Source organism: Ovis aries, chromosome 5, assembly GCF_016772045.2.
Source record: "Ovis aries strain OAR_USU_Benz2616 breed Rambouillet chromosome 5, ARS-UI_Ramb_v3.0, whole genome shotgun sequence".
In the NCBI taxonomy this organism is placed as follows: Eukaryota; Metazoa; Chordata; class Mammalia; order Artiodactyla; family Bovidae; genus Ovis; species Ovis aries.
In genome coordinates, this window is record NC_056058.1 from 3,986,454 (window position 1) to 4,013,251 (window position 26,798).

The 26,798-nt window shown below is 53.0% G+C and overlaps 2 protein-coding genes across 18 annotated transcripts in view; one reads left to right on the forward strand and one right to left on the reverse strand.

Moving 5' to 3' along the window:
- Positions 1-1,447: 1,447 nt before the first annotated feature.
- On the reverse strand, positions 1,448-17,304 carry ARMC6 (armadillo repeat containing 6). 3 transcript variants are annotated; one of them, XR_003589332.3, is made up of 9 exons: positions 16,862-17,304; positions 11,456-11,625; positions 10,095-10,177; positions 6,885-7,458; positions 4,899-5,044; positions 3,807-3,938; positions 3,314-3,451; positions 1,876-2,230; positions 1,448-1,709 (listed from the first exon to the last, which is right to left on the reverse strand). XR_003589332.3 is itself a non-coding variant. In XM_027969367.3 (8 exons), the coding sequence occupies exons 2-8, from the start codon at positions 11,574-11,576 to the stop codon at positions 2,018-2,020; spliced, it is 1,407 nt and encodes a 468-aa protein (XP_027825168.2). In that variant the 5' UTR covers positions 11,577-11,625; positions 16,862-17,304; the 3' UTR covers positions 1,448-2,017. The 3 variants fall into 3 exon arrangements, 2 of the variants coding, with proteins under 2 accessions (XP_027825168.2, XP_042105530.2); XM_027969367.3 differs by having other exon boundaries at positions 1,448-2,230; XM_042249596.2 differs by lacking the exon at positions 16,862-17,304 and adding an exon at positions 10,642-10,711 and having other exon boundaries at positions 1,448-2,230; positions 11,456-11,560.
- SUGP2 (SURP and G-patch domain containing 2) overlaps positions 16,820-26,798 on the forward strand; it is a 31,740-nt gene continuing 21,761 nt past the window's right edge. For 3 of the 15 annotated variants that reach the window (XM_042249594.2, XM_027969364.3, XM_027969363.3), the window contains exons 1-4: positions 17,354-17,421; positions 18,784-18,912; positions 22,593-24,200; positions 26,596-26,767. In XM_042249594.2, the coding sequence (XP_042105528.1) occupies positions 18,795-18,912; positions 22,593-24,200; positions 26,596-26,767 (1,898 nt within the window). In that variant the 5' untranslated portion in view covers positions 17,354-17,421; positions 18,784-18,794. Of the gene's footprint in view, positions 17,221-17,353; positions 17,422-17,777; positions 17,830-18,783; positions 18,913-22,592; positions 24,201-26,595; positions 26,768-26,798 lie in introns of those variants that run through there. The other 12 variants (XM_042249595.2, XM_060416182.1, XM_027969366.3 and 9 more) reach the window with 9 other exon arrangements.

Sequence of the window (26,798 nt, forward strand, 5' to 3'; positions counted from 1 at the left end):
AGCCAGCCATGGGGAGGGCTGGGGAAGGATGCTCCATGCAAGGCATGACATGTGCAAAGGCCCTGAGGTGGGGAGGCGGGAGTGACCAGAAATGTGATTAAAAGGGAACACGGGGAAGATGCAGATGGGAGGGGCAGGGCCTGGAGGACGTTTGGTTTCATGTGGAGGGCAATGGGGAGCTACAGGGAGACTCAGAGCAGAGCTGAGGCAGGAGCTACAGGGCTGGCACCTCAGGCTTCCCCGAAATGGACTAGCAGTGCCCGCTGCCCATGAGACAGATGGAGGAACAGGAGGCTCGCGGGGCCTCCAGGGACGCAAGACTGATCCAAGGTCTCATGGTTGGAGCCTGGAGCGGGTACGGATCATCCCACCCACTGGCTGAGTCCCCACTGAGCAAAGACAGACCTAGGGGGGCTGGGGCAGAGGTTCTCATCAGCCCATGGAGCTGACAGGGCCCTCCCCATCCGGAGGGTAAGTGGGACCCAGATGACGCTCCTCCCGCAACTCCTCCCGCGGGCCAATTTCCACCGGGACCAGGAGCCTCCTGGGAAAGGGCTTGCGCTGACTTCGAGGACTGAATTCAGACCTTTCTCCACCTAGAGGGGGCAAATAACAAGCAGGGTGGTGGGGACTCAGACGGGTGAAAGGGGCTCCTGCCCTGTGGGCTCGGGTTGTCCGGCATGACGCCAGGAGGCCACCAGGGGGCCTGGGGCGGCCCCGACCTGACTAGAACACAGGGGATGCCCGGAGCTGCCAGGTGACCACACCATGAGCCCAAGGATGAATAAAGAGGAGAGCTGGGGTCTGCCAGGCACCGCTGCCGGGCAACACCTCCAAGACACTTGCAGAGGGTGGGCAATGGGGGCAGCAACAGTGATGCCCACCTTACGGATGGGGAAACGGGTGCTCAGAGAGGGAAGGCCGGCTGCCCCAGCCAGCCAGCTACCGAGGACCTTGAGACAGAAGGTTGGGGAGAGCGCAGGGTGATTCTCCTGCGGTGACTCGGGCGCTGAAGTGAGATGACTGGGTGTCTCCCATGTACCCAGCTCTGCACCACCACCCTTTGGAGGGGGCTCTAGCCCCTCCCGTCTCCCCATTTTATGGAGGAGGAAGTCAAGGCTCAGAGAGGTTGTGTCACTAGCTCAAAGCCACAGAGCAGAGTGGGCCAGACACTGAGTGCTCCAGAGCCCCCAGGGCAGTGCACATCCAGGCACAGCGGCGTCGGCACCCGCAGATTCCAAGTCTGACGATGACCCCAGCAGCCCGCCCGTCTAAGAGTGACAGCAAATCATATATCCCAGGCTGTTCTCAAAACCCTTTGCTTTCCTCAGTGAACCCATGACCTCCCCAAACGCGCACCCCTCTCCCCTGTCCTTTGAGGCCACTGGCTGCAGCGTGCCGCCCCCCCCTCTGCCACCACCTCGTGGTGCTATGGAAGAGACCCCTCCACTGTTCAACCAACAGTCTTTTATTACCAGGCTCCACTGGCTGGCCTGGGACACCTGGAGACCAACGAGCCTTGGTCCCTGTCCTCTGGTCAGCACGGCGAGGCACCGGGGCCCAACTTCCAGGTGAGAGACGCGGCAGCAGCGACGAGTGGACCTGCAGGAACAGAAGCAGGATCCCTGCGCTGCTTTGAGATTGGCCAGGACGGTTTCCAGATTTCAGACGGACCTCCAGCCGGAAGCAACGCTGAGGGGGCACTTCTCCTAGCAAAGGGCAGTGGGGTGGGGGTGGGGTGACACAGGGCAGATGAAGCCGACGCTCTCAGCCGGCAACTGAGTGGAAGAGCGCGCAGAGGGGCCAGGACCCAAGGGCCACTTTCTGCCGTGCGGGTGCCTCATTAAGACTCCCTTCCCGCTCCCTGGCCTCTACCTGGCACCGGTCAGAAAAGTCCTCTTCTGGACGGGGGAGGAAGCTGGGGGCAGAGTGGCAGGACACGGATAGCTGGCCTGCCCCCAGGCCGTTCCTGAGTCACATGACTCGCCCAGAGTCGCAGCCCGCACTGGGCCTGCGGTCACGGCGCTAGGTCGCCCTTCTGGCCAGTCCACAGCTCCCGGAGCTCGACGTGGCAGCCCAGGTCCCGCAGGGCGGCCTTGGCCACATCCTCACAGTCGCGGTGGGTGGCTCGGGCTCGCGAGATGAGGGCCTCAGCCCCCAGGTCCAGGATGGGCTGTGAGAAGGCTTCGCTGCGGGCCACCAGGTTCCGGATCAGCATGCAGGCCTGTTTCTGGAAAGGAGAGCAGGTCAGTGGCTGGGAGTCAGGGGGTGGGGCCCACTCTGACCTTGGGGTCATCATAACACAACAGGACCGCTGGCAACATGCAGCGGGTGCCTACGCTCTGACTCATCAAGTGAGGCCCACGCCTCCAATTCAGCCTTTCGGCACCCTGGCTGGGCTAATTCCCCCAGCTCCCAGGTGAGGAGACTGAAGCTCAGGGTGGCCAAGTGTTGGGCAGGCGGGGCTGACTCCTCAGGCGTGGGACTCAAAGTCTCTGAGCAACGTCCTTGGGTGCTGGCAATAGCCTGGCCGGGGGAGGAGGGCAGGGAGACAGAGGGACGTGCAGGGCTGTGCCCAGGGCCCACAGTCAGCACACTGTGGGCTCGTTCAGTTAGCATCCGGGCCCGCTGCCTCTGCCGGGCAGCAGTCCTGAGAAGCACCCCAACATGAGAGAGCCAGGGAGAAGCAGGTGAAATGAGGGCCCGCCTGGCCAGGGTGGTCAGGAGTGGGCAAGGTGATGGGCCAGCCGTGGGCACAGCATCCTAGATGAGGGAGCCAAGGCCCCCCGTGGGACTGAGCCTGGTGCATCTCCAGACCAACCAGGAGATCCCTGAGTCAGAATGGTATGAAAGGTGGGAGCGGGAGGAAGGTGGGTTTCTGACAAGGGTGCGCATGGCCCTGTCTATGCTTCAGCCTGACTGACCTCCGAAACAGCAGTCTAAGGTGGAGCCGGGAAGCTTCCATGAATCCCAGCAGAGCCCCATCTGTGGGTCCACCTAACTCCCCCCGCCCGGCCCATATCCCTCTAGAGAGACTGTTAGGAAAAGGCAAGATCAAAGGCAAGAAGAGCAAAGGAACAGGAGAAAGGACAACAGTGGGCAGAGTTCAGCACGTTCTGGAGGCTGGGATGGAGATGCAAGACACTGGGGGCTGAGAAGGAAGGAGGCCCTGGAGGCTTGGGTCACGGTGGGGATGGGCCAGGCCAGAGAGGGCCTGCACCCTCCGCTCTGCCCACCCCCAGGACCTGCTGGCTGGCCTTCGCCCCACCTGCCCACCAGGCTCCTGTCCTCCCCGCCTGTCACCCATGCCTACTTGGACGCCAGCCTCCTGAGGGTGTGCCTTCATGGCCTGCAGCGCGGCCTGGGCCCCACCGCCCTCCACGATGACGCGGCTGTTCGCTGGCTTCCGCAGGGCCAGGACGCACAGGGCTGCACAGCTCTGCTCGCACACCTGCAGGGAGGCCACGGGGACGGCTGAGAGGAGGCAGACGGAACCCCACCCCCGCAACCAGCTCCTTCAGTGAGTGCTCTGCGACCCCACTGGGACAGACCACTGTCCACCTACATGTGTACCGACCAGCAGAAACGGGAACGATACCCGGATGCATCAACCAAGCTCTTAGGGGTGACAGTCTCGCCCCACCCTGGCCCTCACTCATCCCGCCTTCAGCCTCTGGCTTGCTGGCCTCACCCTAGGCCTGGCCTGGCTTCCGGAGAGGGGAAAGGCCATCATGTGGCTACAGGTACTGATCCGGCATTCCAGCCATGTGGCCCCGCCTGTGTACCCCCCGCCCTGGGGTGGGTACCTGGGCACTGGCCAGGTGCCGGGTCATGGCGGCCACAATGGACGCGGTCCCGCCGGCGCGGACGATGGCGTCTTTCACATCATCGTTGCCTGCGATGGCCCTCAGAGCACTCAGCACCTGCTTCACCAGCTCCTGGAGAGACAGCAGTGCACAGGTTTCCCCCAGCAGCGCCCGGGCATCAGGTGCTTGGTTGCTGGATGGTGGGGGGTGTGGGGCTGTTTCATGTCTGCTGTCTGAACACACCGGGGACCACTCCGGGGTGTGCAGGCAGCATGGAACAGCAAGCCTATCTATCACTCGCTGTGTAGAGAAGGCGGGGGAGGCTTGGGGAGGTGGGCCCTGTGGTTCTGGCCACCTGCGCCCAGGACAGGCATTTGGATGACTTTGATCACCCCCTCCAGACACACAGAGGGGTGTGTGGCTCAGGTCGGCACCCAGAGCACAGGGGGCCTCGCTCAAGCGCCACACCCTTCAGCTGCCCCCACCACGCCCACTCTGCCCCTCTCACTCCTGACTGAAAATGCAAAGGTGCCAAAGGACGGTGAGGGAGGGTGGGTGGGTCTGTTTCCCCCCTGAGCTTTAGTTCCTTCTCACAGGTCTTGACAAGCGAAAACCGAACTTTGATTCTGGGCTCTGCAGACAGGGCCAGCATGTTCTGATGCAAGCCTGTCTGGCTGACCAGGGCCCAGAGGGGCCGAGTTCACTGGGAGACCCAGAGCCTTTCCCAGATATCGAGAAAAACAACAGACTGAAATTCAGGCGCGGGACTTCCCTGGTGGTCCAGTGGTTAAGAATTCACCTGCCAATGCAGGGGGCGTGGGTTCGATCCCTGGCCTGGGAAGATTTCATGGGCTGAGGAGCAACTAAAGCCGCGCGCCACAGCTACTGAGCCGAGTGCCCTAGGGCCTGTGCGCTGCGACGAGGGAAGCCACCGTAATGCGAAGCCCATGCACTGCAGCTCGAGTAACCCCCGCTCACTGCTGCAACTAGAGAAAGCCTGCACACAGCAACGAAGACACACAGCAGCCAAGAATAAATAAGGCAGACTCAGGCAAAGGGACCTCACACCCTGACACAGCTGTGGACGCCCACCTGGTGGTCACTGCAGTCAGCCAGCAGGGCCACCAGGACGCTGAGGCCCCCGAGGTCGACGACCTCCTGGCAGAACTCGTTGCGGACAGCCAGGCGGGACAGGGTGCTGCAGAGCTCGCTCAGGATGCTGGGATTGTCGGGGAACACTGCAGAGAGGGGAGGGGGAACCTCGGGGTGAGGAGCGGAGAACCAGCCCTGGCTCTGAGCCGGCACTCCTGCTAGGAATCCCGAATCCCGCTCCACCAGGGCAGCCTGGCCCCTCTGCCTGGCTGGGTGGCTGCCTGGTGGGGTGGACGAATAAGGCAGGGGGAGAGGAAAGACCACTGGGGGCTGCCCAGGCCTGCGGTGCCCCCTGCTGGCTGTTGGGGAAGACACAGGAATGTGCTTTCCCCTCCGCTGTGCCCCAGATAAATTCCAGAACAACTGATGATCTCGACTAAAAAAAGAAAAACCATAATAGTGCTATAATAAACCATCCGAGACTATTTTTATGATCTTGGGTTGGGAATGACCTTTCTAAGTGCAACAGGACACCTAGAAGCTACAGAAGGACATATGGACAGAGTTGGCCCAGGCAAAAATTAGACACAGATGCTGTAGACAGAGTTCAGAGGCACCAGGGAGGATAGGCCTGACTGAGGGCGATGGTGGGCAGGAGGGTTAGGGAGTCGCCGGCGGAGGGTGGGCACAAAGAGCCGTAGTAACACAGAGCTTAGCGGCGGTCAGTGCATACGGCCCCCTGGCCAGGCCACAGCCCCCAGTGGCTCCATGAACTGTAACTGGGTACGCCGTGGAGATACTCTGGAGATGCGGTGTCATCCACGACCGGCTGACTTTTAAGTATAGCAGACGACCCTCGATGGTCCGGGTGGGCCTCGTCCAATCAGCCGAGGGCCTTAAGAGGGAAACTGAGGTCTCCCTGAAGAGGAAGAAGCTTGCTAGTAGACTATAGTGTTGGCTCCTGCCCAAGCCTCAGCCTGCTACATGCGTCTGAAAGCACCACAACCACGTGAGCCAATTTCTTGCCATAAATTTTCCTGTGTGTATCTGTATTCATGTACGCCAACACACACGCACACACGCCCCCTACTGGTTCTGTCTGTCTGGAGCACTCTCTGGTGTGTGTGTCTAAGTCGTGTCCAACTCTTTGCGACTCTGTGGACTGGAGCCCACCAGGCTCCTTTGTCTGAGGGATTCTCCAGGCAAGAATACTGGAGTGGGGTGCCATTTCCTTCTCCACTCACTGATATGAACCCCTGTAAATAAACAAGGAAGATGTAATCCACCCCTCAGAAAAGCAGCTCAACTTTGCAGCCAGTCAGGCCGTTTCCCCCTCTCTGGAGGGGCAGAGGGGAGACTGGGGCAGGCCCCACTCCCCCCAGACAGAGCCAGAGTCGCACACACTGGCCTGGCAACTAAGGCAGAGCCACAGGGCAGGCTGCAAAGGCAAGCTCACTCTCCTGGCACCTTCTGTGCACAGGACTCCAGTCCGGCCTCTTCCAGGGGGTGCAGTGCCCAGGGGCAGGAGTTCTGGTGCCCAAGAGCCCGTGCTGTGGCCTCCTGTGGCTGGCTCATCGGGGTCACCTCGGAGTCAGGCACACATCCATGACGAGAAGTGGTGACCAAGTACAAACCAAAGCGCAAGCCTCCCCCTGGGAGCAGCCCCGGTGCCAGCAACACCTCCCCACCTTTGCGGAGCAGCACCCTCCTTTCCCCTTTGAGGAGCCCTCCCACCCCACTCTCAGTCTGTTGTTGGACAGAGTCAAGCGCTTCCCTAAATGGTTCTAGAGCTGAGCACGGGATGTGGTCCAGGCCAGTGATCGCTGGCTTGGAACTCTCCTGGGAAAACTAGGGGTAAGGACAGCGTCCTGCTAGGGCTGTCACATAGGTGGGACCGAAGTGACAGATACGACTGGTGCCTGGAGCCAACCATGCTTGAAGCTGTCCTAAACCCCGACTCTTCACTCTCGCTACATCTGCTCCTACCTTTGGCGGCCTCAATGAGCACCTTTAAGCCTCCATTCTCCTGCACGATCATCTTGGCGTGGTCGTGGGCATGGCCGAAGGGCACACGGATGTCGTCATCAAAGGTCATGACGCGCAGGGCACCACAGGCCTCGCGGACCACGTCGGCACAGTGGCTGTGCCGAGCGATGGCGCCAGTCAGCAGGGGCAGCACGCCGGCCTTCACCAGGCTCTGCCGGTTCCGCTCGTGCTTCAGGCAGGCATGGCGCACACAGCGGATCCCAGAGCAGGTCACGCGGGCCGAGTCAGCATGGTGGGACAGCGTGGCCACGAGCAGCTGCAGGCCCTGGGTGTCCAGGAGGTCGGGCTGGCCATCCGTCAGGGCAGACAGGGCACTGAGGGCCTGGAGGAGGAGGCCCTGGTCGCCCGCTGCGGCCAACTTCCAGGCCTCCAGGAGGATGGAGTAGGCCCCCTTCTCAGCTGCCAGAAAGCGGCAGGCCTTCTCCTGCTTGCACTGCTCGCAAAAGCGGGCAAGGTGTGCGGACACCTCCTGGGGGTGCGAGCGGGCCACAGACTCCTGCAGGTCATCCAGGGCCTAGGGACAGGGGAGAAACGTCAGGGCCAGCTCCGTCCGAGGAAGGTCACAGTGACCGTGCTGTGCCCTGGTGGGATCCCTCTGCCTGGGATCTGGGCCTCGGTGGAAGTCCTGTGGGGCCAGTTCCAGCTGGGGCCGCTTCCACACCTGTGCTTTTAGGAGCATTGACTGGGCTTGAGAGGCCACAGAGAGAGCGAGAGCGAGACAGAGGCCTTGCTATCTCAGTGTCCCTGACAAGGAGCCACACACACAGAAGTACAGACATGAAACATTCTAGCTCTGGGCGCCAGTGCAGGAAGTCCTCAAGTGAGACCATCCAGCAGGACCATCCAGCTGAGGTTAGCCAACCCAGCAAAATCACCACAAACAATAAAATGGCTATTGTTTGGGGCTGTTAGGCAGCCATAACTAGCTGACACACCCACCAACGGCCAGCTCCCTAAGGAAGGTGAAAGCCACCTCCACCGGTTCTGCCCGTATCATATGCCTCCTGCTTGTCTCTCTCCTTCACCCCGCAAGTATTTACTGAGCAACTGCCCAGTGAAACCAGACGGTAAACATGGTTGGTTTACGATGCACAACTCTAAGCCCTTGGGGGAAAAAATCATGATGAGAGACAACAGTCTGAATGGGACAGACAAGTCCACTCAGTGCCCTGACTGTGGCCCTGCCTCAGCTTGAGCCCACGATGAACCCGCGCACTTGGAGCTTAGGCGTTCTTTGCATCCAGCCCTAAGGAGAGTGGGTCTACAGATACCATCAGCCCTGCCATGATAGTCAACAATGCCTGTCCGCCAGTCCTTGCTGAGCTCAAATTTGTGGACTTAACTAAGCATATGTTATGATGAAACTGAATATTAAGAAATTAGTTAAAACCAGGATGTGTGACTTGAATAAACATTTCTTCAAAGATACACATATAAATGGCCAATAAGCACATGAAAAGGCGCTCAACATCACTAATCGCTGCCGCTGCTGCTGCTGCGTCGCTTCAGTCGTGTCCGACTCTGTGCGACCCCACAGACGGCAGCCCATCAGGCTTCCTGGTCCCTGGGATTCTCCAGGCAAGAACACTGGAGTGGGTTGCCATTTCCTTCTCCAATGCATGAAAGTGACAAGTAAAAGGGAGTCGCTCAGTCGTGTCCGACCTCAGCGACCCCATGGACTGCAGCCTTCCAGGCTCCTTCGTCCAGGGGATTTTCCAGGCAAGAGCACTGGAGTGGGGTGCCATTGCCTTCTCCGCCCACTAATCACTAGGGAAATGCAAATCAAAACCACAGTGAGATACCATCACACCCATGAAGGTGGCTATTGCTACAACAAAGAAACAGAAAATAACAAGAGTTAGCAAGGATGTGGCAAAAACTGGAACCCTGTGTACTGTTCGTGGGAATATAAAATGGTGCAGCTGCTATGGAAAGCAAGTTCAGTGGTTCCTCAAAAAATTAAACCAAGCGATCCAGCAATTCTAGATACACACCCCAAAGAACTGAAAACAGAAGCTCAAAAATATGCTGGCACACCGGTTTTCACAGCAGCATTATTTACAACAGCCAGAAGGCAGAAGCAACCCAAATGCCCATCAGTGAGTGATAAACAAATGTGGTGTTTCCATAAATGGAATATTATTCAGCCACAAAAAGGAAAGAAATTCTGACAAGTAGTACAACACAGATGTACCTTGAGGACATCAAGCTGGGTGAAATAAACCAGTCACAAAAGGACGAATACTGTATAATTTCCCTTAGGTTCACATCCAGGGCTGCCTCCTCCAGCTTCTCTTTTTACTACTACTTTCTTTTGCAGCTAGGTGAGTCACTTTTTCCTCTTTGGATCTCAATTTTCCCATCTGTTAAATGGGGTTGATAACCCCACCCTTGCAGGTATCTTTGGGCTAATAACTGAGACGACACAAAATAAGTGCCCTAGTATAGACCTGAATTCACAGATGGTTCTCAATAAACACTAGAACTTTCTGCTGTTTTACCAACAGCTTACCAGTTTGATGGATGACCTTAAGGAAAAGACTGAACCTTTGTGAGCTGTATTTCCCTTGTTTGGATCACGGTAGAGTGAGGGCAGGCTCTGGGTCTCTCTGTTCACCCATCAGAAAGCCAGGGATGACGTACTTACCTCACACAGGCCAGTTTAAGTGTGGTAAGGAGGGGCTGTAATGTGTCAGTAAACAGTGGATGCTTAATAAGTGACAGCCTATGATTACACTCTCTTTTCTTGGGATTCTTGCCCATTTTACTGAGCAAATTCAGAGCTTGGGAGGCCAAGAGAGGTTCCTCCAGGGGGCCCTCCACCCCAAGGCTCCCAACACCAGGACAAACATGAACACTGTCCACCCCTTAGGCCTACAGGGCTATCCCTTCCCTGTCTACTATGTCAGCTCTAATCCCACAGTGTCACACGTGGGTGGGTGGGCAGAGCTCGGGGGCCCCCACAAGGCCCTCAGACATTGACTCAGGAACCCCAGCTGCACACTCAGGCCTGCCTGTGCTTGCTAGGCTGGCTTGGACCTTCTGAGTCTGTGCCTGCCATCTGGAAACACGGAAAAAGGTGCTCCCGACAGAGTAATGAGGTGACGCAGGATCATACACGTGAGGCTCACGCAGGCTGCCCTCTCCTACCTGTAGGATGTCATGTATGGGATCCTGGGGTCCATCCGCAGAGACTTTTGGGGTCATCTTTACAATGTTGCTCAGATCAACCCCTGTGGGAGGGCGGGGAAGTCAGGAAACAAGAGAGTTGTCAACCCCGCGGGCCTGCAGCAGTCACACCTGGTGTCCCTTCAGCTGGGACCACCCTACTCTGGAGGCCTGGGATCTGCCCAGCTCTCCACCCCACCCCTCCCTGCCTGGGCAGGGCCCAGCAGCCATGCCTGCGTGGGGTGTGGGGTCTCTGCACCTTGGCCCTGCCCAGCCAGCGGGGGCAGAGGAGCAGGGAGGACGCACACCAGTGCTGCGGTGAGGGACGCACTCTGCCTGGTGGGCCCAGAGGGGCGTGCCGCCTGCGGTCCCCTCCCTGGGGGCTCCCACTGGCCTTCACCCTGGCTGCATCCCACCCTTGCTGGCAGACCCAGAAGAGGCCCCCACTGTGCAGAACACGTCTGGGTGCCCCTCCCGTCCCTGTCCAATGTTTAGTCCCTACTCTGTGCCCGGGATGCCAGCTCCTGACCTGGAAGGCTGGATCCCTGGACCTCCTTGCCATCTGGCATCTGACTGGGTTGGCCAATGGGAAGCCGGATCTGAGAGCAGAGGCAGGAGGAGTGGGAGGATAGGGTGTTCATTGCCAGGTTCCTGCCTCTGCCTCTGTCAGGTGACCCCCGTCCCTTGCATGGCCTGTCGTGGGAAGGGGTAGGTCCTGCTGCGGGCAGCACGGTCTCCCAACCCTGCCCACGTGACTGCAAACAGCTCCCTCCTAACCATTCTCCTCCAAGGTCTGGCTAGGGCATGCCTGTTTTCAGAGGCTGGTGACCAATACCCCTTCTGCCTCCATGAACTCACACTCGGGTACAGGGGGGGCAGGGTGGCAGGTGGCCCTGTTTCTTCGGAGGGAAGTCAAGAAAAGTCTCTTCAAGGAAGCGCCCATTGAAATGAGACCCACGTGGAGAGACCCAGCCCTGTAGATGTCAGGGTGCGGTCCAGGCGAGTAGAAGTTAGGCATCAGCGAGGTGGGAGGGGGTGGCCAGCCTGCCCGGGGCACAGTGTAGAGAGAGGACACTGCCCAGGGCAGTCATGCCAGGAAGGATGTGCCCGCGGCAGGACACCGCTCTTTTACACACGAGGCGCCATGGATGGGACTTCCCTGGTGGTCCAGCAGTTAAGACCCCATGCTTTAGACGCAGGGAGCGTGGGTTTGATCCCTGGTCAGGGGACTTGGATCCCATGTGCCAGGTGGTGTGGCAACAAGAAGAAAAAGAGCCGCGGACTGAAGGCGACTCTGAGGCGAAGAGCCAGCCCGGCGCCGAGACCCAGTCGCACCGCCCCACCTTGTGATTCAAACTGCTCCACGGCCTCTCTCACGGCCTCCTCCGGCCCCATCTCAAACTCCTGGATGTTCTCGCGAACAGCTGCGTCAAAGGTCTCCTGGGTGATGCGCTTGGAAGCCATCTTTATCTCCTCCACGTGGGGCCAAGGACACCCAATAGCTGCTCTCAAGCTGAAAAGGTAGAAGCTGGACTTGTTGAGGGTCAGAGGGCAACGGAGAACCTGGCCACCATCTAGAGAGCACCTTCCAAGAGGCCAGAGCCTGTAACTGTCCTGGAAAAATTCTAACAGCCTGAGTCACAGCAAAGGGTGATATCCCAACAGCCACAGAACGCCTAAAAGTACACAAGAAGGCAGGTAGCTTAGTGCATTTTACCTGAATGGGGCATGTTAATATAACGCATGCCCTTAATGGTAAAGAGTTGCTGTTGTTGTTTAGTTGCTAAGTTGTGTCTCACCCTTTCCAACCCTATGGACTGTAGCCTGCCAGGCTCCTCTGTGCATGGAATTCTTCTGGCAAGAATACTGGAGTGAGTTGCCGTTTCCTTCTCCAGGGGACCTCTTGGGCCCAGGGATCGGATCCCCATCTCCTGCATTGGCAGGTTGACTGTTTTACTGCTGAGCCGCCAGGGAAGCTCCAGTAGTGAAAAGCAGCAGCAGTAAAATAAAGGTAAAACAGTATCTCAATAATACATGTTGTGGAATTTCCCTGGTGGTCCAGTGGCCAGGACTCTGCACTCTCAGTGCAGGGCGCCCGGTTTTGATCCCTGATCAGGAAACTAGATCCTACATGGTGCAACTAAGAGTTTGCGCGCCACCACTAAAAAGCCCACTTGCCACAGTGAAGATCAAAGGTTCCTCCACAGCTGAGACCCAGAGCAGCCAAATACATAAATAGCTAAAAAGTGATAATGTGGTATACGTTATGCGATTATAATAACATTATAATATAAAGTTATACTACTCTATTGGAGAAGGAAATGGCAACCCACTCCAGTGTTCTTGCCTGGAGCATCCCAGGGACGGGGGAGCCTGGTGGGCTGCGGTCTATGGGGTCGCACAGAGTCAGACACGACTGAAGCGACTTAGCAGCAGCAGCAGCATACTACTCTATTATACAGTTATGTACTTTATACATAATTATATAATGAAATAATGTTATCATAGCATACCATGGCACTAATAAAATATAAATGAAATTAATAATGATGTTAATTAAAATTAATATTAAATCACACCCATGATTACTTTTTAGACTTTTACTTTTTATTATTTTTTATTACTAATAATAAGTAAATTAGAAGCTAACAGAAATAGTTACCTGTAAGAGGAGGTAGAGGAAAGGGTGGTGAGAGCAGGAATAGAAGCTGGATTATTCTATCTTAATGTACCTTGCTTTAGAGGGCTGAATTTGGAACTCAGGTAAATGATTTATGTGATTAAGAAAAGCAATATACCAAAATAAAAATAAAAGCAATGCCTAAAAATTAACAGCAAAATGAAACCCATGAACCTAACAGTATGTCTATGTGAATGAGATCATTTCAGGCAATTTTAAAACACAGTGATATGACTGCATATTCTGACTGGGATCTACCCTAAAGATGAAAGTGAGTCGCTCAGTCACGTCTGACTCTTTGCAACCCCATGGACCTGTGGAATGCTCTAGGCCAGAATACTGGAGTGGGTAGCCCTTCCCTTCTCCAGGGGATCTTTCCCAACCCAGGGGTCGAACCTAGGTCTCCCACACTGCAGGCAGATTCTTTTACCAGCTGACCCACAAGGGAAGCCCAAGAATACTGGAATGGGTAGCCTATCCCTTCTCCAGCAGATCTTCCCAACTCAAAAGACAGAACTGCAAAATAAAATCTTCAACAGTTTTCAGTAATCATGTTATTGGAAACCTTATTAGTAATATCATTTGGAAATGATTACAGATATAGTAAATAAGTAATGATGTTTACATCATGAATAATCAGCATAAAAGAAAATAAGATTTTAACAAAATCGGAGAAGTAAAAACTCAGAACTCCTAAATCTGAATTGGAAATATAATATGAGCTCATTTTCTCTTAAACAAATGAAGAACCAATTTTCTATTAATATGAACTGAAAATGCCTGGAGAAAGTAATACTACCATGCAGCAGTGAGCACCCTGAACACCAACTGTGGTCTCTACCATTTCCCACCAAAGAAACCAAGGCTCTTGGAGTAAGCGTGGATTCCAGTTTTAGGCAGGAAACAGGCCAGAGGAGCCAGGAGCATCAAGGGAGACCAGAAAGCAAAGAAGCATCTGAAGACCACTGGGGTCATGTCAAAGGACTCAGGAGCCAACCCTCTGGGGCACCTGCTAGCTAAAGATGGGACAAGTGAGCATTAAAAAAAAAAAACACAAAAACTTCTGAGCCCACAAGCCACAACGAAGATCCCGTGTGCTGCAATGAAGAGCCCAGGCACCCAAATAAACAAACAAGTATTTAAAAAAAAATTTTTTTTAAGGGCATTCTCTTATACATTCACAGCAAAACTGAAATTTAACACAAGAGATTTCACACTGACAATGATGCTATTTTCTAACATACAGTACACGATGGACTTTCTTGATTACTATAATATCATCTTCTGGAACAATTTTGTTTTTTTCTGGTCCTGGGTCCATTCCAGAATCATGTGGAAAGCACAGAAACTGTGTTAGGGAGATGGGGGCAAAGATGGCAGTAGGCCAATGGCACAGGCGTGTGCAAATGTGTGCCGTGGGGGGACAAGCCACCCAAGCCCTCACTTGTCTCTGTGCAGGCAGCACAGGGTGTGACTGTTCCACCTGTGTTTGTGCAGAAGCTCAGGGTCACGTGGGGGAGGACAGGCTCCAGGGCAAGCGGGAGCAGTGGGGCTGTTGGTCAATTCTCATGTGTGACACAGGGACAAAGAATCTGCCTCACAGAACGCGGTGAAAATCCAACCACCAATTTCAACAAAGCACCGAGAACAGGATCTGGCACAGAGCTCAACAAACATCACTTAGTTGTTCTTTCCCTCTTTTGCTTAAGAGGTGCTTCGGCCAGTTCCTTAGTGGGTAGGGGATTTTAGGGACTTAAACACCTTGTCTCTCTCCCTTGCAGATCTCCCCCTCTTTATTTCCCAGAACAGGGAGCCTGTTCAACGGTTGCTAAGGATTTCCAAATCAAAGAGGGAAGAAAAGAATAAGGATCTTCTGTTTCAAGATAAAGAGTTTCTCCAACTTGACGGTCTGTGTGCTGCAATGAAAGATCTTCACAGAGTGAAGATCTTGGTGCTGCAGCTAAGACCCGAGGCAGCCAAATAAATAATTTTGGTTTTTTTTAAGATACAAGAACTTCTCAGTGGGGAGCCTGCTCTGGTGAGGGTAAAGGGTCCTGGCCAGCTCTGGGGCTGGGTGCTACTGGGGGGACTCTGCTTCTGGCTCTGCCACCACATGTTGCTTCCACCACTCCGGCCATGCTTCAGACCCAAGTGGGCCAATGACAAGAGGCCACTGGGTCACAGAAGAAGTCATAAAGGGGAATGTCATTGTGTCTACTTTAAGGGTGACGAATCTGAAGCTCAGAGATGCAGCAAGAAACCTGGCCAAGACCCTTTTCTGTCTCATTAACACTTTCCCTCCACCTAGCTCCTCTGTGGAGCTTCCACCTGCTTGTCCAGGGTGCCTCCTCACAGAAGCCTTCCCTGGCTACTCAGACAGAGCCTCTGTACCCTCGGCTCTTCCCAACTCAGGAACCTCTCTCTGCCCAGCCCTGAGATCTCTGGGCTAGGGAGGTCAGTGTCCGGCTCTGGAACCACCACTTACGAGTCCTTCGAGGTCCCCTGGGTCCAGCACAGCCTGTGTGTGGGGCTGGGGGCTGCGAGGAAAGTACAGGGCTGGAGCTCATGAGAAAGATGGTGCCTGGGAATGGTCCTCTGGGAGTCGCCTGGGGAACAGCGCAGGCCGGGAAAGGAGAGAAACAGCATTACCAGCCTTCACGCTGCGTCCAAGGCAGGCTGGGCCCCAGTATTCACTGCAGCGCTATTTACAACCACCAGGACCTGGAAGCAACCTAGATGTCCATCGGCAGTTGAATGGATAAGGAAGTTGTGGCACATAGACACGATAGAAGATTACTCAGCTATAAAAAGGAAGGCATTTGAGCCAGTCCTAATGAAGTGGATGAATCTGGAGCCTATTATACAAAGTGAAGTGAGAAAAAGAAAGACAAATACTGTATATTAACACATATATATGGAATTTAGAAAGATGGTAATGACAATCCCACATGCAGGGAAGCAAAGGAGACACAGATGTAAAGAACAGACTTTTGGACGCCGTGGGAGAAGGTGAGAGTGGGATGATTTGAGAGAACAGCACTGAAACACGTATATTACCATATGCAAAACAGATGACCAGTGCAAGTTTGATGCATGAAGCAGGGCACCCAAAGCCGGTGCTCTGGGACAACCCAGAGGGATGGGGTGGGGAGGGAGGGGGGGTTCAGGATGGGGGGACACATGTATACCTGTGGCTGATTCATGTTGATGATGTATGGCAAAAACCATCACAATATTCTAAAGTAATTATCCTCCAATTAAAATAATTTTGTTTTAAAGGCATGCTAAGCTAGCGTGCTGCTATTCATGGGGTCGAAAAGAGTCGGACACCACTGAGCGACTGGACTGAACTGAACTGAAGGAGAAGGGAGTTACCAAGGCTCCCAACTAACAGCCCGCTTCCCTCTCTAAGCCACCGTTCTGCTTATCAAGAAAACAGTGCCCTGACAAACCAGGGGCCCTGAATGATTAGTCCTCCTCCGCCTGCCACACCCACCCTGGTTTAGGTGGCATCACCTGCTTCCTTCCAGCCCTACCCAGTGCCTCTGTTCTCCAGGAGGCAGCCAGAGGGTGAATGGAAAGCAGAGACCATCTCACTTATTTAAAACCCTCAAGCGGCTTCCCAGCCTTCTCTGAACAAAATCCAGTCTCCTTACCAACACTTGCCTTACCTAGACCTTCTCACCTGTGCCTTCCTGCTTCTTCCTCATTCTTCCCAGCTACCCGAGGGACACCCTTCATAAAGCAGCCCCCGCTCTCCTACTCTCTCTTATTATTTTAACATATCTCAACATGGAGTGAAATGTTTCTTCTATTTACTTGCTTTTACTGCCCTAGCCTCCTCCCCAGTGAAATTTAATCTGCATGAGAGCTGGGGCTCGGTTTATTAAGTACCCCCCACTACCTAGGATGCGGCCAGGCATGCCGCAGGCACTCAGTACATAGTGAAAAACGAATAAATGAAAAGAAAACGGGACAGAAGTGTGGGCAATTTTGTCCACGGACGGCTTCCGTAAGTCTATCATTCACCCAAAGCCAAGCCCTCGAGGGGCGCGCCCCCGTCACTAACCCGAGCCCGCGGCGTCCGCTCCCGGCTCCTCGCGCGAGGGGGCTCGGCGGCCGCCGCCCCTCACCCGGTCTTCGGGGCCACGTGGGGAAAGGGTGCGGCTCGCGGCGGCCTCGGGCTGCACCGCCCCTGGTCCCTCTCGGCCGCCGTACGTGCGCAGGCGCTCTGGCGAGGCCGCGCCTCGGCCTCCGTCAGCCCTGTGAACCGCTCCCGGGGTGACCAAGAGTGACCGCGAGCACAGGTAGAGCTGCGAGAGCCAACAGCTTGCGGCGACGGCGTCTCTGTCGCCTTTTCCGGGTCGCTTCCCGTCGCCGCCGGTCCAGGGAGAGAAACTTTTTGCCTCGAGAGTGTCCGCCCTGAAGGTTGGGCAGTGCGCCTGCGCGAGGGGCTGTGGCGGCGCCGCCTGCGCCTGCGCCCTGAGGCCCGGCCGCGGCCTGCGCCTGCGCGGCGCGGCGCTGCGGAGACCGTTGGCTTATTTGCATGTCCCCGCCTCGCGCGGCGGCGGCGGCGGCTGAGGAGCCTGAGGCGGTGGCGGGGGCGGCTCCGCGCGCGGTGGGCTGGGGGTGAGGCCCGGGCCCAGGCGTTGTCGGCGGGTGGGCCCGGGGGTGGGGGGGTTTGGGCTCGATCCCGGGAACCCCGGGTCCCCACGATGGCGCAGCGGGCTCGGCCCTTGGACTGCGCGGCGGACGCATCGCGGCCGGGTCGGCCCGGGGGGCGATCTGCGGCCTTCGAGGCCCGACGCCCCCTCTTCTTCGACCTTAAAGGCCGGGAGGAGGCGGGCCGCGCCTGAATGGGTTCATTCGTTCGTTCATTCATTCAGCCTGAGCTGGGAGCGGCCCCTCTGGTGGGGTGATAACGGCGGCGGGGCGCCGACTCCGCCTCTTTAGACTATTTTTTTTAACTGGTTCGGTCCCCACAGCAACCCCTACCAAGAGCTGCCGGTTTAGATGCGGAAGCGGAGGCACGGAGAGGTTAGATCACTTGAATTGATCCTGGCCACCTGGCTGGGACACCCTGCCCTTGTATAGCAGAGAACAAGGGGGCCAGGGAAAAGGCCTGAAGGATAGGGAAAGGGGGTAATGGTTATAAGAAATGACTGTCGGGCAGGGGCAGGCTTGGGTTTTGAGGTTGGAGGTTTCTAGATGGAAGGAATATCTTGCTGGGTAAGGACACCACCTCTGGATTTCTCAATATTGCTTCTCAGCCTTTCTCTAATCAGTCTTCAGGGCTTTGTCCCCACAACCAGTGCCCTGTTTGCCAGCTTCCAGCCCAGGCTGGTTGACCTTGGATGGGTCACGTAGCCTGAACCTCCCTGTTGCACTTTTGTGTCCTTTCATTCATAATAGGCCCCACTTGTTTATTGGGTTGTTGCAAGAAGTGTTGTGGGAGTCCCTCCCCTTCAACAGGAGCTGGCACAGAGTCAGCTCTGCCAGTACGTCGTTGGCACTAGTCAGGGATTCCCCCCTCACTTGCTGGGACGCCTCTGTCAGGGGAAGTTAGCTCTCAGAGCCTCTTCGCCATGTCTGTGAAATAGGAAAATAGAAATGGGGAAAATCGTGTCTTTCCTAAACATTATTTGTAAAGGTTTATGCTCCTGTTACCTGTGTTGCTTCATACAGTCTTTTAGCAGCCCCAGGAGACAGAGTCACTTTTATAGCACTTCTTTTAAGGAATTCTGAGAAAATGGCCTCAGAGAAGCAAAATAGATTGTCCAGGATCAACAGCATTGTCTTACTCCTTACCCAACGCACACCTGTGAGGTTATGTGGGCAGAGCTCCCCTTAAAATAAACCAGCCTTCTTCTGAAGTGCCATACCAGATTATGGATTACTGCTTGGTTACTTGAGGATTAAGTGGAATAGATCAGGCTTTGTGAGCATTAGTTGTCATTCTTAGTGTCTTTTTCCCCCCTTTTCTCATTACAGGTCAGAGAAACATGGCAGCAAGGAGAATTGCACAGGAGACTTTTGATGCTGTATTGCAGGAAAAAGCTAACCGATATATGGACCCCAGTGGTGAGGCTGTAGGTGAAACTCTTCAGTTTAAAGCTCAAGGTAAATTAAAGTGTGTGGTTTTGGGGGGAGTGAGGCAGGTGGATGGAGCGTGTATTTAGAATTGGGGCCCAACCTGCAACTCCTTAGATTCTACCTTCTTAAGTGGAGATAAAATTTTCTCTTGGTCCACCTGTTAAATCATTATGTAGAAGGATGTATTGCCATTATCCAGAGCTTCTCCCCAGGCATCCTGCCCCACCTAAAGAAGGGTTCTTGAATAAATTGCCTGACTCTATGCCCACTATCACTACCCAGGTTTGAGCTCTTATCAGGTCTTACCTGGATCATTGCAGTAATCTCCTCCAGAAATGTCTTTCAGTTTCTGGCTTCATTCCCTCATATCTTCTCTCCCCACAGATCTGTTAATGCTCACTTTGCAGGACCAAGGCCAAGCTTAGGCTTTTGGGGCTCCCTATTTTGGTTTTACATCCTCAGACAAGTGCAGGAGCAGCCAAGTAACTGGTATGCGAGGCAGGAGGGCCTTGGAGCCTTGTGGAGCTGCTGAATGTAGGCCCTGCCTGAAAACATTCCTTTTGCATCATGTTTTGAAGTTTTGAAGCATCATGTCAGCAGAATAAGAAATGGTCCTAGTGTAGATGGCAGGACAGCTTGGAGGTCCCACCCCACAGTGCGTGAGGCTCCTAGCTCTCATCCTGTGCCTTAGGATCACTGATACTCTGTGCCTGTTTGTGTGGTGCATCCCTCCGCTCAGCTCTGTGTGATTAACTCCCTCAGTCAGTAAGACCTGGTCCACAGATGTCTTCCCGCAGGAGGCCCTAGTAGGCCCTAGTAGGAGATTGATCTTACACTGTGTACTTGACCCCCTGCCATGGGCTGGCCTCCTTTGGGCCTGTACTGTTTGCTGCTGCACCAGCCCTTGAGCCAGCCTTGGTGTAGACAAGGCTTCCTCGGTGTTGGCTGGATGAGTCTAAGTGCTTGGGGTGGGGATAACTTATTTTGTGCTTTGGACCCAGAGAAACTGAGGCTTAGAAACTGTCTCCAAAGTCTGAGTTTTCAAAAATTGTATAAGCAGCAGACAAAACCTTTCCTGTTACAAAAGAGTGGAAGGATTAAGTAGTTAAGAACAGAATGTCGCGATTTCCCTGGCCATCCAGTGGTAAGACTCCACACTCCTAAGGCAGGGTTTGATCCCTGGTTGGGGAACTGAGATCCCACATGCCACACTGCGGGGCCAAAAAACAGGAATAGGATACAGAAAGCCTCTTTGCTGCTTCCTTATTCCTCAGAAGTAACCGTATCTGTGGTGGTTTGTGCATCCTTTAATTCTTTTAGCCATATATGAATCCTGAATATTTCATGTGTTTTTATGTATATATACATGTATGTGTGTGCGTATGTACATACGTATATATGTATACATAAAAACACGTGTATGTGTATATCTATGTATGTGTATATATATATATATTTGGAGATTTCAATTGGTTTATCTTATCTAGAGACTCAAACACTAACACATATCTTAAGTTACCTCAAGAAAGGTTGGGGAGGGGGAGACTCTGAACCCAGTAGGACACTAGATGGTTCTGGAACCATCTCTGTGTCATAGAGCTGCATGGTCCATCAGTCAGCCTTTCTCTGTCTGCTGCATTTTTCTGAGGCCTTGTAAACCAGGTCCTATGGGGCAGAATCCAGCCACTGCTCTTCCTCTAATGGTCCCACCGTAACCAGGCCATCGGAAACCATCAGTATCTGGATCATCTTGGTGGACTCTTTGCTGGAACTTCCACTCTTGTCCCTTGCAATCTGTTCCCCACACAGCAGCCAGTGAGGTCATCCTTTTGCTCCAACCCCCCGCCATGGCTTTCTGTCTCACTCATAGTAAACCCTGGAGTCCTGTCAAGGGCCTGGCTTGATCTGGTTTGCACCCACTTCTGTTTGCATCTCCTGTCATAGCAGTTCACTAATTGTGCTGCACATTAGAATCCTTTGGGGGCTTTTTAAACGTCCTAATACCCAGGTCACACCTCATCCTAGTTAATTAAGTCAGGATGCCCCAGGACTTCAGTGTGCAGCGGAATCTAGGTGCTGCCTTCTTACCGCTTTGTCCCTCCTTCCCTCTTGCATTCTCACCACGTTTGTCCTGTACTCATCTCAGGGCTTAGTCCTCACACTCCCTCTACCGGGTAGGCTTTCCCTATAACTGCACGTTCTGACCTCTCACGCCAGGCCTCTGCTGCTCAGACACATTGTTGTTAGAGCTGCCCACCTGACCAGCCTGTTTAAAAATGGCTTTCCCTGTTCACATTCCCGCCGGTTTGGCATTTCCTTACAGCTGAAGAATTTTGTGTTTATTATTTGGCTTCCTCAACTGAAACATCCAGGAAAGTAGGGACTTTGCTGTATCTTCCCTGCTGTAACTTCAGGGCCAGAACAGTGCCCACATACAGTAGGTGCTTAGTAAGCACTTGCTGGACAGATAAACTTGGATTTGTACAGAGCCCTTGTTTCAACAGCCCTGTGGCCTGTTGACCCGTCACTACTTCCTGGCATCTTTCTCTTTTACGATTGACTTTTGGACTAGGTGATCGATTATGGTTCAGAAAGTAAGAAAGGTGCTCTGTACAGATGTCTCCCTGAGGCCCTCTGTTCCTGTGCGCCCTAGTTCTCTTCTGTTTTTGACTTCTTACAGTTTCTTCTTTTTGGCTACGCCATGCTGCATATGGGATTTCAGTTTCCTGCCCGGGGACTGAACCCAGGTTCTTGGCAGTGAAAGCGTGGAGTCCTAACCACTGGACCACAGGGAACTCCCCTTACAGCTCCTTTGTGCGTGAATGAACACATGCAGACGCAGTTCGCTGTTTCTCTCACTTCTGCAGAGTGGAGGACGAGCGCACACCCCGTTCAGCTTCCACTGTGGTTTCTGTTGTCATGGCCTGTTTGCCTTCTGCCTGCCCTCTTGTTTGCTCAGTCTCTTTTTTCAGGTGTTGGTTGGCTTAATGACCCTTTCTGAGGGAGCCCGTCAGCCTCCTTTGGATCAAGCGCTCAGCTAAGGTCCAGCCAGCAGTGGTGGGTGCAGCGTCAGATGTAGCTCCTGCCTCAGTGGCACTGTGGGCCATAGGAAGCAGGGGAGGCAGGCAGCCTCTAGAAAACCTGTCTGCTGTGTGATAGAAGGAGAACTTCACAAGCGTTCTGGTCACAGTAAAGACCAGGTTATTTGGGAACCAAATGCCCATCCCTGAGTCTAAAAGAAGGCTTGTAAAACAGAAAGTGAAGTGAAAGTTGCTAGTTGTGTCCAACTCTGCTACTCCATGGAACTTTCCAGGCCAGAATACTGAAGTGGGTAGCCGTTCCAGGGGATCTTCCCAACCCAGGGATCAAACCCAGATCTCCTGCAGTGCAGGTCGATTCTTTGCCAGCTGAGCCACCAGGGAAGCCTTGTAAAACAGAGGTAGGGCAAAGGATCTGGATGAGTGAGCAGCACTGCTGCCTAGCCTCCATGGACTAACCAAGGCCAGATGCAGGCCCAGTTCTCATAGCTTTTCTGTTTGCATAAGTAGAAACCTAAGTTTTTAAGTGAAACCACACATATTTTCCATGTGAGTTTCTAAAATGCACTCTGACTGGGAAAGCACCCTGCTGGTTGTCTGCAGATCACCCACTTGCAGCCTCTGGTCTGACACATACCTTTGTGTTTCTTTTTGGATTGCTTATTTCAGATCTTCTAAGGACAGTCCCAAGAGCCAGAGCAGATATGTTTGATGACATTCACAGTGACAGCAGGTACACTCTGGGTGCATCTGTAACTCATCCTCGAGACACTGGGAGAGAAGGCCTGAGAGGTGATATATTTCCAGGACCTTCCTTCAGGTCAAGCAACCCTTCTGTAAGTGAAGACAGCTACTTTCGCAAAGAATGTAGCCGGGATCTGGAATTTTCCCACCCTAACTCCCGAGACCAGGTCTTTGGCCACCGGAAACTGGGACATTTCCGTTCTCAGGACTGGAAGTTTGCACTCCATGGCTCTTGGGAACAAGACTTTGCTCACTCAGTTTCTCAAGAACCCTCTTGGTCACAGGAGTGTAGTTTTGGCCCTTCTTCGTTACTGGGGAGCTTTGGCTCCTCCAGGCTTATTGAGAAAGAGTGCTTGGAGAAAGAGAGTCGTGATTATGACGTGGACCGTCCAGGGGAGGCAGACTCTGTGCTCAGGGGCAGCAGCCAAGCCCAGGGCAGAGGCCGAGGCCTGAGCCTTGCCGACCAGGAGGGTGCTCTCTTGGGAAAGGGGGAGACTCAAGGCCTGCTTACTTCGAAAGCGGGGGTTGGGAAACTTGTCATGCTGAGAAACGTGAGCACAAAAAAGGTACCCACTATGAGTCGTATCACTCCCAAAACTCAGGGCACTAACCAAATCCAGAAAACCACCTCAAGTCCTGATGTGACCCTGGCGACGAACCCAGGGACAGAAGAGGTCCAGTTCCCTACCCGGAAGGTCCCTCTGGGGCTTGATCTGAAGGATGTCCGGCTCCCCAGGAGAAAGATGAGCTTCGACATCATAGATAAGTCGGATGTCTTCTCGAGATTTGGGATAGAAATAATCAAGTGGGCAGGATTCCACACCATAAAAGATGATGTTAAATTTTCCCAGCTTTTCCAGACTCTCTTTGAACTTGAAACAGAAACCTGTGCTAAAATGCTCGCCTCATTCAAATGCTCATTAAAACCAGAGCACAGAGATTTTTGCTTTTTTACTATCAAATTTTTAAAGCACTCTGCTTTGAAAACACCCAGAGTTGATAACGAGTTTTTAAACATGCTTTTAGACAAAGGTGCTGTGAAGACCAAAAATTGCTTTTTTGAAATCATAAAGCCCTTTGATAAATACATAATGAGACTACAAGACCGGCTGCTGAAGAGTGTCACACCCCTGCTCATGGCCTGCAATGCCTACGAGCTGAGTGTGAAGATGAAGACCCTCACTAACCCCCTGGACTTGGCTATTGCCCTGGAGACCACCAATTCTCTCTGCCGGAAGTCTTTAGCTCTTCTGGGACAGACATTCTCCTTGGCCTCTTCCTTCCGGCAGGAGAAAATCCTGGAAGCCGTTGGCCTCCAAGATATAGCTCCATCTCCTGCCGCATTTCCGAACTTCGAGGACTCTACTCTGTTTGGGAGAGAGTACATCGATCACCTGAAGGCCTGGCTGGTCAGCAGTGGGTGTCCACTCCAGGTCAAGAAAGCTGAATCCGAGCCAACCCGAGATGAGGAGAAAGCTGTTCCTCCTACAAAACCTGAAATTCAGGCCAAGGCTCTGAGTGGTCTGAGTGATGGTAAGGAAAGCAGCAGCAGTTTCTATTTGTTGTGATTTGTTTGCTTTTTTGTCATTTCTCTCATTCTCTTTGATATTTGTACATAGAAGTTCTTTAGCCAGTTGGAAACAAATCAGAATTTTAGGAGAAAACTCACAGTGCCTGCCACTCATTCTATAAGCCTGTGGATGTGTGTTTGTACATAGTATTGCTTTATTCTCTGGGTTGTTTGTGTCATCTTACAGCCAAGGTTAAGAAGCCGTGTTCCAAAAGTACCCCTTTTCTGCCCCAAGTTTTTACTTGAAAGTAAATACAGGCCACAGTCTCCAAGGATCCCCCAGGCTTCTGAGGGGAAGAAATCACAAACCCAGCCCCTCCTGTGCTGGGAGTAAGGGGATATAGGAGAGGCCCCAGCCCAGCATGGGGAGTCAGGAAGGTTATTTCTGAACTGTTCTGAGGGCTAGGTGGTGGAGGCACCTTTTCACCTGCTCACTTTTCTAGACTGGCTAGAAGTTGAGAGATCACTTCAGTATACATGGTAATCTGCAGTTAAGGAGTTGGCTTACTGGGGAGGGGAAAGACAGAGAAGAAGGTAATAGAAATAGAAGTGACTGGCTGTGTGGTGTCCCTTTCCCTTCCCCTGCACTCCCAGGATGGATGTTTTCACAGCCCAGAAGGCCCAGAAGTCATGAGCACACATAGTGGCCACTGAGGAAGTCCCTTTTTCCTCTGATACAGTTTTCGGCTTCCATTGCCCCAGTCAAGTTGGCACCCTTGTGGAGCCCTGACTGCTCCAGGCACTAGGTAGGTCCCTCCCTGGATGGGCGGCCGCACCTATTGCCAGAGAGGGAGCCTTTCAGAAGTGAGCTCAGGGCTGAAGTGGGACCTCTCTTCCCCACATCCCCCAAAATAGTGGGGTGGAAAGTCTGTGTAACTGATACTGAGAGGAACGAAAAAGTCCCGCACAACCTAAAGTTGCCCACGACCACCCCTGCTTGTGCTGCTGTGCAGGTGTGCCTGTAGCTGCCATCTTGCTGTGCTGAAAACACTGCAGTCTGCTCCTCTACAGGATTATCAAAGGCTCTTTGCTGTGTTTCTGCAGCATTTGCTGCTTCTCCCATGATGTTGGAGTCATAGTGCCTTTTCTTAAAGGCTTCCGAGCCTGAGCAGAGCCAGGTCCCTGTGAAGCTGGCATCTGCCAAGCACTGGCCCCTGCCTGGTCATCAGGTAGATGGCGCCAGTGTCCACGTCTTACGGGGCACAGGCTGCCGCTACATCCATTTCTGCTAGAAATGCTGGGGTGATATCTTTGGTTGAATTTCTAGATTCTTACTGTTATTTTCATTAAAAAAAAAAAAAATTGAATCCTCCTTTAAAGGAGATATCCACAGAAAGATTGCTGGGCCAAAGGTAAGATCCACTTTCTGGCCCTTAACTGTGGTCATCTTCTCTAGAGTTGGTTGCAGTGATGCACAAATTTCATTGTCTTTGAAAGCCTCTGACTTTGAAGCTCTTACTGTTTTTGTAAAATCCTGTGAAACTAGCAGTTCTATAAACTGAGAGCCCACAACAAAAAGAGAAAGTTTCAGAGGGGAAATGAGATGACAATTGAAGGATCGAAGCATCCTGTGTTAGGAGCTCACTGCTGTTGAGAATGTCGGTGCCATTCCACAACAAACTGGAAACCTCTCCAGTTCAGGGCTGATTTTTATTGATTGAATGAGCAGATAGACCATCTGTGCTATTAAAACTAGCAAATATCAAAGGAAATTCACACTTAAAAAAATTTTTTTTCAAACATTCAACAGATGCTTTCTGTGAACACCTATCTTGGAACTATTGATGTTTTTTAATATTTTTTAATTGGACAATTTTTCTTTGTGTGCTTATGTATGTTTTCTGATTATGCATCACATGTGTTTATTTTTTATAGATAAAGCACACAAAAAAGTGAAATCCCTGCTAAATCTACCACCCATAGATAACCTCTGCTGATTTTCTGGTATATTTCTGTCCAATCTCTTTTTCCGTGTGTCTACTTATTTGTATCTCTTCTTCCTTTGCTCATATTGCAAATTACAGTTTAGATATACTGCTTACATTATTTTAAACCTAGCTGCATTTTATGTCTGTTTTCCCCTTAATATTGTGAACAAGTTAAGCTGTATGCAAAAAGTGGTAACGAGTTGCTGCATACTGTTTCCTTCTATAGAATATTGCTCTGCACAGTCACTAAGCTTGCGACTGTTTCTCTCCTAGTGATTATGCTGCTATAGCTTTTGAGAGGATATTTTGCACGTCGGTTTCTAGAATAACAGGCCCTTTCCCTCTTCAATGCTGGTCTCTTGTGAAGGAGGATTTCAGTTGCTGGCACTTGCTTAGGCTCCATCCTTAGGCTCTATCCTGATCTTCCCAGGCCCCATGCGGTCCAGTATGTTTCTCAGAGAAGACCTTCTGTGTGTTCCAGAGGTCCCCCAGCGAGCAGATCACAAGGTGGCGGACATCATTGACCAGCTGGTTGCACGTGTCATTGGAGGCAGCCTGTCTCCCAAAGAGAGAGCTCTTCTCAAGGAGGACCCTGCTTACTGGTAGGTCTCTAAATGGTGCTCTTCTGAATCC

Bases quoted from the DNA above. Each gene is read 5' to 3' on its own strand.
- ARMC6 (XM_027969367.3), bottom strand. From the start codon at position 11,576: ATGGCTTCCAAGCGCATCACCCAGGAGACCTTTGACGCAGCTGTTCGC. The intron at 7,459-10,094 runs GTAGGAGAGGGC...CCCTGTCCCTAG, and splicing joins CCATACATGACATCCTACAG to GCCCTGGATGACCTGCAGGA. The intron at 3,939-4,898 runs GTGGGCGTCCAC...CTGTCTCTCCAG, and splicing joins CTGACTGCAGTGACCACCAG to GAGCTGGTGAAGCAGGTGCT.